The sequence below is a fragment of the Daktulosphaira vitifoliae genome, unplaced genomic scaffold, assembly GCF_025091365.1.
Source record: "Daktulosphaira vitifoliae isolate Bord-2020 unplaced genomic scaffold, ASM2509136v1 Scaffold_5, whole genome shotgun sequence".
Lineage (NCBI taxonomy): Eukaryota > Metazoa > Arthropoda > Insecta > Hemiptera > Phylloxeridae > Daktulosphaira > Daktulosphaira vitifoliae.
In genome coordinates, this window is record NW_026099576.1 from 17,204,765 (window position 1) to 17,215,205 (window position 10,441).

At 25.4% G+C, this 10,441-nt stretch overlaps 1 protein-coding gene across 1 annotated transcript; it reads left to right on the plus strand.

Annotated features, from left to right (window-relative positions):
* Positions 1-639: 639 nt before the first annotated feature.
* Positions 640-8,449, plus strand: LOC126906540 (uncharacterized). Its single transcript, XM_050687115.1, has 6 exons — positions 640-806; positions 2,330-2,504; positions 3,726-3,899; positions 4,105-4,136; positions 7,000-7,138; positions 8,240-8,449. The coding sequence occupies exons 1-6, from the start codon at positions 729-731 to the stop codon at positions 8,365-8,367; spliced, it is 726 nt and encodes a 241-aa protein (XP_050543072.1). The 5' UTR covers positions 640-728; the 3' UTR covers positions 8,368-8,449.
* Positions 8,450-10,441: the final 1,992 nt, after the last annotated feature.

A 10,441-nucleotide genomic window follows, 5' to 3' on the forward strand; every position in this document is an offset into this window, starting at 1 on the left:
TTGGGAAATGACTTGTGATAAAAATAATAGTACCCACTCCACATAAACAGTCATTTCTTTAAATATTTAATAACTTCTGAAATACTGGCTCACAAATTTTCATTTTTTTAATTAGATTATTTCCTCTTTTATAAACTAGTCAAATAGATATGTTGCCATTTAAAAAAATAGAGCTAACACCATTTTAAATTATAAGGGATGATTCTAAAAAGTCATTATTAGCTGATAAATCAAGAAATATATGCAACTAAACAAAATCAAATTTTTTTTTCCGATATTTTATTGTATTTGCGAGTAATCAAGTGGTTTATGATAAACCGAACACTATAAATAATACATAATTAATTTTATTAAATAAATATGTTTTTGAAAATAATTAAGCATTCAGAAGATTAAAAAAATTATTTACTACTTATAATAATTAAATTTTCAACTGCAATATTGAACGTTTGAGGGTTTCGTAGATTAAAATAACAAAAAAATCACCTAACTAAACAGAATTTTTAATAATAAGTTAATTTTAGATACTCATTATTTATTATGTCGAATATTTTTAAATGTTAATTGATATATTATATTGTTTTAACAATTGGTTACCGTCTACAAACATACTAAACTATATAAAATACAACTTTTTTGATCCATTTAATTAAAGAGGTAAGTTTTACACTTTATGATTGTTAAATTTTTATAAAAAGTAACCATTATTATAAAAATTTAATTTCAAAATGAACTTTTATACATTAATTGTTATATTTTTACAATGTATGATTGCGTTTGCAATTGATACTACTACAATTGAAGAGGTTTAGTATTTTTTTTACTTTTTTTTTTAGAAAAATATTGCATAAAAGTATTATATTAATTCAAATGGAGTAAATATATAGAGTGATTGATTTATAGTTTACCACTTTATTTCTTCTAAAATAACAATATAAAGAACTTTTTGACATTGTTTTATAATATTTATTTCTCAATTTTTAAATGGATAAATATTTTAAGAGGTTCATATCTTTCTCTTATAGTGGTATCAACTTTTCTTTTTTTAAATGATGACATACTTATATTTTAATAGATTTAATGTCAGAAAATGATAAATTAAGAAAATGACTGGTCGATAATATTTTTAAACCTATTATTTTGAAAGTTATTACTATTTTAATATACAGGGTGTTCAGTAAGTCAGGAAACGGTTTTCTATTGTTTTCATTGTTACAAACAATGAGAACAATAGAAACCCGTTTCCTGACTTACTGAACACCCTGTATAGTTTGGTAGCGAATGTATAACAATTTTTATTATTAGATATTTCTTGGCCACAACCCACCTTCTGTCTAGGCTTAAAAATGTTAACAAATTCCAAAATACTGGTCTAAAAATTGTTATTGTTTAATAATTTTCTTAATTAAATCATTTCCTAATTTATAAGCCAGTAAAAAATATACTTTATAATTAAAAAAATAGTGCTGTAAATATACCCATATAAGTTATAGAGTATGAATTAAAAAAGTAATTAATAACTCATAAACCAAGAAATATATGATATTAAAAAATACCAAAAATAATTTCCTTAACATATTGACTACTTGAAAAGAAATCAAATGGTTAGCGTTAAAAGAATCACTCTGTATACGTCCTGAATACATTAGATGTTATGTGCCATAAAACTTTTCTAAAAATTAAAGATTATGTATGTTTTATTGATTCAAACAATTAACCAATGTAAAAAATTTATATGATAAAATTTTTTAGTGATAAGGTTACTAGGGATATTTAAGGCCATTTTTATTGGTGATCAGTATGTGTTTTGCGTACATAATGTAATATTGTTCCCAAAATACGTATCTGCGATTTTTTTTAGTGTTTTTTGTGGCTTTTTGAGTTAAATATTTTTATACTGTTTAGTTTTAAATTAATATGTTTAATATAATTTTAATTTTAAATGGCATTACAATATAACTAATATATAAGGTAGTTCTTCCATTTATATTATTAGGTTGTCGTTATACAGAGTAATTCATTCATCATGAATTAGTTGATTGATCGAAAACAAAAATTATATTCAGATAATTTTAATTTCTATTAGTTTTTTTTTATTTATCATTGGTTATTTTCCGGCCTAAGCTGAAGGGAAGCACAAAAAAAATATTTTTTAATAATTTGATAAATTGAAAAAAATGTGTATTTTTGAGTCACCAAAATTATTCTCGATATTATTTTTATTGTTCGATTATTTAAATGGTTTGTGATGAATTAATACATAACATATAATATATGATTATTTAAAGTGTAAAATAATAATTTCAACATATTGGTTCTACATGTTTAGAATTCGAGTGAATCGGATACTCCAATTACGGATACTACTGAAGTGTATCTTAAAGACTTATTCAGTCCATTTGCTGATAACGAAGGCAATATTGAGGTTTCTAAAGCAAAAGAAATCAATGAAAAAAATTGTCAAAATGACCAAGAAATACTTAAAATCATAGAAAATGAACAAAGTAATAAGCAAAAATATTGTATTTATTTAAGAACAAATACAATATTTTTCATAATGATGAGAAATTTTTTTTTTGGTTACATATAATTATTGATTTATTAGCTACTAGTTTCATTTAATTTTTCAACCATAAATTAATTTTATGTTCATCTCTTATATTTTAAAAGGGTATCAACTTTAATTTTACAAATTGCAACACTCCTAATTAAATAATTAATTTAATAGCTAATGATCTAATTATAAAAATGACTGGTCGATAACAATTTTTGGATTAGTATTTCGGAAGTTATAGACATATTTATATCTAAGTGAGATAAAGAGTACGGTTGGGAAATGTTTAATTATAAAAATAGCAGAATCCACTCTTTATTTCCAGTCAATACTTAAAATGATAATAACTTCCAAAATACTTCTTTAATTTGATTGTTTCCTATTTTATAATCTAGTTTAATATGTATGTTCTCAATTAAAAAAATAATTTGACACCTCTATTAGTTATAAGGAATGATACTAAAATGTAATGAGTAGCTAATAAATCAACAAGTATACATATGTAATTAAAAACATAATGTACACTAGAAGGTTACAGGAGAGTGAAGTTAAAACATTTATTAAATTAATATTTATTGATATCTGACAGTTATTAAAATTACTGACTTTAAGCGATTGAATAAGTATTTAAAACATATTGAAAAAAAAAAATGTAACATATCTACAAAAAATTACATGGGTTTTGACTAAAGGTTGAATATTCATTGGAGACAAGTTACCGGAATTTCTTTTTTTTTTTTGTATGATATATTACATTAAAATATCTTTAATTTGATATTATTTATTAACAAAAAAAAATAACGCTTCAGAATAAAACCAATAGCTTCTCGGTCATATATTGGAGCTAAAATTAAAAATTTTGTTTATCAATATTATAATTATTTTGCCATTAATTGAGTGCTATATGTAAATGTATAACTCTGTATAGAAATCATTCTAAAAAAAAAATTACTTAATTTAATTTAAATTTTACTAATTTTTTTGAACTCGGTTAAATAACATTTAACTTAATAGTTATAAGTAACGTCGAATAAGCCAATAAAAATTACTCCTGAAAAAATAGCCGAATAGTTTTCGAATATTCGGCCCATCCCATGTTATAACTAATATAAACTGATTCTGAATGAATTTATATAAATTTCTAAAATAAGGAAAAATATCTAATTTTTAGAGGATGAGATGGTCGATTTTGAAAATTTAGTAAAAGCAAAATGTACAACCCTTAGAACTATTGAGAAAAAATTAAACAATTACGGTAAAGAACATCTTAAAGACGAGTTCATAGAAAAAGAAAAAGTATATGAACTAATAAATGATTATGCAAGAGATAACATCTTATGTAAACGTAAGAATAAATAAAATTTATTCACATAATTATTTAGCTTTTTGTTTTATTATTAGTATTTATTTCTTTATACTATATAATAATAATAATGTTTAATATTCATAGAAACTATATTTGTATTATCAAAATTCTTGTAGAAAAAAAAATATATATTTTTAAATATATAATTCACAAAAAAGATTAAATTATATTGAATTTTTTTTAGAAGTCGTAGAAATTATGGTGATTTTTCATGATGTAAGTTAGTATGATCATATTTTTATTAAAAATAACTTATAATATAACAAATTGATGAGGAAATAAATAATTTTTAGACAAAATGCATGACATTTAAAATTTTTTTTAATTTATGAAGAAAAAATAATCTATGCATTCTATGGTTTTACCTTGGCAGAAAATTTTAGCGTAATAGTAGGACTGCACCAAGGTTCTGCTTTAAGCCCTACCTTATTTTCTATAGTAATAGATGAAATCACGAGAGAAATATAAAGAGTGGTGTCATGGTACATGTCGATCGCTGACGATAAAGCATTAATAAAAGAAAATAGAGAGGAAATTAATCAAAGGCTTAAGGTATGGAGATCAGTTCTGAAGGAAAGGGATTAAGAATTAGTAGGAGTAAAACAGAGTATATAGAATACGAGTTTGACAAAGGAGAATACGAGGTAGGTGAAATGAGATCAGTGGCAATAAGCGAAGACGCGATAAAGGTCGAAAGTTTTAAGTATTTAGGATCCGTTGTGGAAAGGAGCGGTGGTATTGACGAGGATGTAAGACACAGGATTAAGTGAGAATGGTTGAAGTGGAGAAAAGCATCTGGCGTCTTATGTGATAAAAGAATTCAAATGAGGCTGAAAAGTAAATTCTATAAGACTGTAATAAGGCCATCTATGATAAGAAAGTATAGCGGAGAAGAGTGTAGCAAAGATGAGAATGCTTAGATAGATGCGCGGAGTTACTAAAAAAGATAGAATAAGTATAGCGTCAATCGTGGATAAGATGAGAGAAAATAGACTTAGATGGTTTGGTCATGTTACGAGGAGAGAAGAATCGGAGGCTGTAAGAACAGTTATAGAAATGAATGTTGAAGGATGAAGAGGTAGAAGAAGACCAAAAAAGAGATGGAGGGATGCTATTGAATGCGATTTGGGACAACTGATGTTAGCGTAGATGATGTGAGAGATCGTGTAAGTGGCTGCGTCTAATATAATACAGTTTTATATGCTGGGGTACGAAATTGAACTAACTTTTTTTGTATTTTTTCTAAATTCTTTTTTTGAGGCGGAAAAAAATTTTGTTTGATTTTTATCTTATTTAAATTGAATAATTTCAACTAATATCAAGGAACCCACCATTGTAGTTTCCCATTGTGAGAAGGACTTTCTTATTCATATAAAAATATAATACTATGTAGTATATTTTTGTGTCTGTCATTCATTTTTCTGAGCTCTCACTTAACCAATTTTAATACCAATACGTTAAAAAAAAACGATTTTAATCTTGTTGAACTTATAATAGCTAAATTTTGCAAAAAATTCTTTAAAATTGCCCGTGGAAATGATTTTTTTTTTGCAATTTTTTCGTAATTAAGTTAGAATTTTGCTTTTCAATAATCCAGCAATTTTATTAAAATTAAACACTATCTACAGATTTGCATAGAAAATTTTCTTATGATAGTGATTTTAATCACTGTCAGATATCAATTATATTAGTCCCAACTTAGCCACACTCACACTGTGAAGCGACCCCACTGTGCTACCGTTTTAAATATTAATTTCATACTATATTTAATTGCTATAATAAATATTTATTCATATATTACACTTATAAATCAAATGTATTGATTCATACATTTTTCAAAAAGTTTTAGTAATTTAAAGTTGAAAAAATAAAATTTGAAACGTAAATTTTTTAACTAAAATTCATGTTTTTTACCTGCATCAACCATTTTCACATACAAGATAAGTCGGAACAAATTTTTTTTTGAACTTATAATACATAACATTAGCTTTATTTTAGCATATCTTTGAAGCTCGGATTATTTCAGAAACATTTTCAAAATTTAAGTTGAAAAATTAAAATTTTTGTGCAGAAGCTGCTATTTTGAATCTCCCTTTGTAAGCAGATAAAGGGTCATATTTTAAAAAAAATTATATCAAATGACAGAAAAATATATATGGTTTTAATATAAAAAAGAATTATTTTGATTCGTTCATTTTTCAATAAGTTATGGAAATTTTCATATAAAGTTTAAAAAAATTTTCGGAATTTACCAATTTTAAAAATCGTAATTTTTTTGGGGATTGTTACTATTTACGGGGAACGAGGGCAAATTTTTTGAGGGTAATTTCTTCAACTAGATACAATATGTGATCTTTTGCTGAGAAAAAGTAGTGACAGGCACACAAAAAAAAAAAAATTAACACGTCATTGCAAAATCAACATCGAAGCTAAAACTACTAAACAGGAATAATAAAGGAAATAAGAATTATTTGGAATAATCCACCTATTTCTTAACATTAAACACTATCTACAGATTTGCATCGAAGCGTTTCTTATGATAGTGATTTTAATCACTGTCGGATATCATCTATACTTATCCTAACTATACCAAGTCTACACTGTACCGCAATCCCACTGTGCTACCGTTTTTTATATTAGTGTACGTACTTTCGCTAATAAAATGGTATTTAAAGTTCATTTTTAATGATTGTTCAGTTTTTTTTCGTCTATCTGTTTTGAATAATAACCTAAGTATTTTGTAGGAATTATATTATTTTTTAAAATATTATTTAATATACAAGTGAGAATAATTTTCTGGTAATATGCTGTGGAGTTATACTTTTTTTATATAATACATATCGTGCTCGGCGTAGCCGGTACTACTACTGAATCAGTGGCCTACCTGTATGTACAACTCAAAGGGCTTGTCAAAGCGAAGCCTAGTAATAATTTTTAAAAATTAAATGTTAATCAATAAATCAACATTATAAATTTTTAAATCAAACATTATGATAAAATTTGTACAGGTATCAACTTTAGTTCATGTTTATGTATAATTTATATTGTATAAATAAAGTATAAATAATGTTGTTTAAAGAAAAATCCTGAAAGCGAAGTTATTAGGAAGATGAGAGATGCAGTATTATATCCGGCTCCGAATAAAAATATATCAACTCTTACTAAACAAGAAGCAATCGATTACATAGAAAACGTTATATGTAAAATTAAGTTTGAAAGTAGGTAGAACTAAAGTCTTAAATTTTTATCCAATTTTAATTTTTTTTTTGGTATTTTTGTAGTTACGATTTTCTGTAGAATAAAATACATACTCTGTATATTTATTAACCAAACATTCTAACGTTTTTCCACCACTTAGCTATCTAATTTATAGGCATGATTGAATTTTCAATAGATGTAATATATATGAACTTCATTGAACTACCAAAAATTAATTTTTAAATTAATATAATTACAAAATTAGGCGTCCCGTAATTATTCAAGTTTATAAGAAATAAATTTTGAGAATTAAAAATCACTAAAGGGTAAGAGGTCAAAAGTTGTAGCGCCCAAGATAACATTTCAATAAAATTGTTTTTTAACAATTCATGAGTAATCTGTATTATTATTGATCTATTTGCAAAATTTTCTCAAGATAATGTAGTCAACTACTTNTGCAAAATTTTCTCAAGATAATATAGTCAACTACTTTTAGTCTGATAAATGTTTTTAAACATAATTATGAAGGTTATTTTCAATTTAAATATGATATTTATAATGGACACATTATTTTCTTAGTAAACATACTAGCATTTTATAGTTGTTCCTTTGGGCTCAATACGTCTAAAACTGGTAACAATGTTTTAGACAAAAATAATAAGACTCAGACTTGTTATATTATACTGCATAAAATTTAAGTCAGAACTAGAAGAATATTTAATAAGACTTAACCCTTAATTTAGGACTTATTCCATTGTTCAGAAAATTATAAGTATATATATATATATATAAATTAATTATAAATGTGTTCTTGTAATATTTAATTTTTAATTTACTGCATAACAAAAAACACAACTAGTATTTATCTAATGAAATAAAAATGATTTTTAAAAAAGTGGACTAACAAAATTTGCCATCGATTTAGGATTTATTAGCTATCATTTAATGATTATCACCATTGATGATGGTGATTCAATAATTAATCACTGATGTTGTACCTTTGATATGATATTATGATTCCATAGTTCGTTAAAATTCCTTTAAAAAAGTTATAATATATACATATATTACAAATATATTTGTATCTTTACTTATGCAACTGATGCTAAAACTTTTTGTAGAACTGAAGAAATTGATACTTACATACAAATGTTTGGATACGTTGTATCTTCCTTGTGGACCACTTCCAAAACCTACAAAACCTAAGAAACCTACAAAGCCTAAAAGAAAAAAATTACGAAGAAATTAGGATTTACAATTATTTTAATTTAATTGATTAAAACAATTAATTTTTGTGAACTCGTGAAATAATAAAACTTATATATTTGATATTTTTGCTGCCATTATTTTTTATAAAAATATGTTCTATAAAAAGTTTAAGTTTTCACTGAACCGTTGAAAATTTCAACCAAGTAATCACAACATTTTTCTAATAAGCAAAATTTAATAAAAATAAACACTCAATTCGAAAATAATTTTTATTTACACCAATCAATTTACATTATACTACATTATGCTGCATTGAACTGAGTAATATTCAATATTGGTTACATTGAAAAAATATTTATTTAAATACTATGAAATTATACATTTGAAAACTGAGAAAAAAGTTATTATTCTATAAAATCGGTTTTTTGATATAACGTCATTAGTTAAATTTTACAAAATCTTTTGTTGAAATAAAAACCGTTTCGGATTTAAATTTATCCCTGAAAATGATAAAAAATTCCCATAATAATCTTTTCCTAGAATAAAAATGTATATATATTTATTTTTTTTTTTACTGGAAACTTTTAGATGCAAGTACAATGATGCATTTTTTGGGAGGATACCTTTTTTAATCTTTGTATAATAAAAATATTTTTTTAGAGATTTTTGATAATTTTGTCATCATGTGATGTAGGATGTAACGAGGGACGAGGGTATACTATTGCCTCGGACAACAAATATTTTTGAAATTAAGAGGATGCAGCATTTTTTCGTTTCTATAATCCATCATCCATTTTCATTCGTCAATTGAAAAATTTTTAAGATTTTGGATATCAGCTACACCGCAATTTTTATATTTCATGATAATATCATCAAAAGTTAACTACGCAAATCCATAGATAATATTGATAAAAAAATGGAGAGGGGGTATGAGTGGGTGGTAATAAAACTGTGCCTAATGCGTCAAAACTCCAAATTCGTCTGGGCATGCAACTATCAACCAAGTAAAAAATGATTAATTTTTCCATTATAAACTTTCAATAAATATTCATTACGTCAAATAAACATCAAGTTTGATTAAATATTTTTAAAGAAATAATATAATTCAATTATTTAAAGATTATGATTTTCTATGATCTACAGAAGATTTTTTTCAAGAATATTGACATGGGCCGACGCACTTTTCATTTATTGTGAATTATCACGTTATCGGCCATGATTATCATCTGTCCACCGTCGTACTCGTTAGTGTTGACGATAACGCCATGTTCGTACTGTCCGGCGGGCAGTAGATAGGACAGGTCCAAGGGTTCAGCATCGCAAGAAGCGTCGGCGACTATGTAAACCTGTTCACCTGTGACTTACATCCGCCGCACGTTATTCCGAATTGCATATTTCGTATTGGAATGGTATTCTTATGTACTTTGCTCTATTAGAATATTATTAGTATAATAATTAAAAATAAAATAAACTGATTCTACAGTTATATTTAACACAGTGTTGCATTTTAGTGTTATTATTAACAACCCTTATACTGTGTCAATATTCTCCCGTTACCAAAAAAATTCTATCGGAATATTAATTCGTTACACCACTAATTACTGTAAGAGCGAGTTTTAGTTTTAAAAAATTCACCAAAAAATTTCAACCTTTTGAAACTAATATGCGTAAAAGGTAGTGTTAAATACGACATGTAAGGTTTTGCCACGTATGCAACAATATATCGAAATTAAATTCTGTACAGAAGATTTAATTTTTTTTTTCCATAGTTTAATAACTGAGTATCCTAGTGATATACGACAAATCTAATTAAACCAATAAATTAAGCATCAAAAATACATAATCATTATATCTTGTATTTTAACTATTTAAGGTCGGTTCTATNAAAATACATAATCATTATATCTTGTATTTTAACTATTTGAGGTCGGTTCTATCTTAATGATTTAACAGGATGTTTAGCTGCCGACTTGAAGCAATCTTATTATGATTTAGGAAGCCACTATGAGGTAAGTGTGATACTGTTAAAATTTCCGTTTGGTCACTCATCCGAGAACCGTAAACAACGTAGCTAAATGTCAGTGTTAAAGCGACGACTGAATGAACCACATAAA

Coding starts and splice junctions, on each gene's coding strand:
- LOC126906540 (XM_050687115.1), top strand. CDS start 729: ATGAACTTTTATACATTAATTGTTATATTTTTACAATGTATGATTGCG. Junction 2,505..3,725: donor AATCATAGAAAATGAACAAA/GTAATAAGCAAA, acceptor TCTAATTTTTAG/AGGATGAGATGGTCGATTTT. Junction 4,137..6,999: donor TTATGGTGATTTTTCATGAT/GTAAGTTAGTAT, acceptor TGTTGTTTAAAG/AAAAATCCTGAAAGCGAAGT.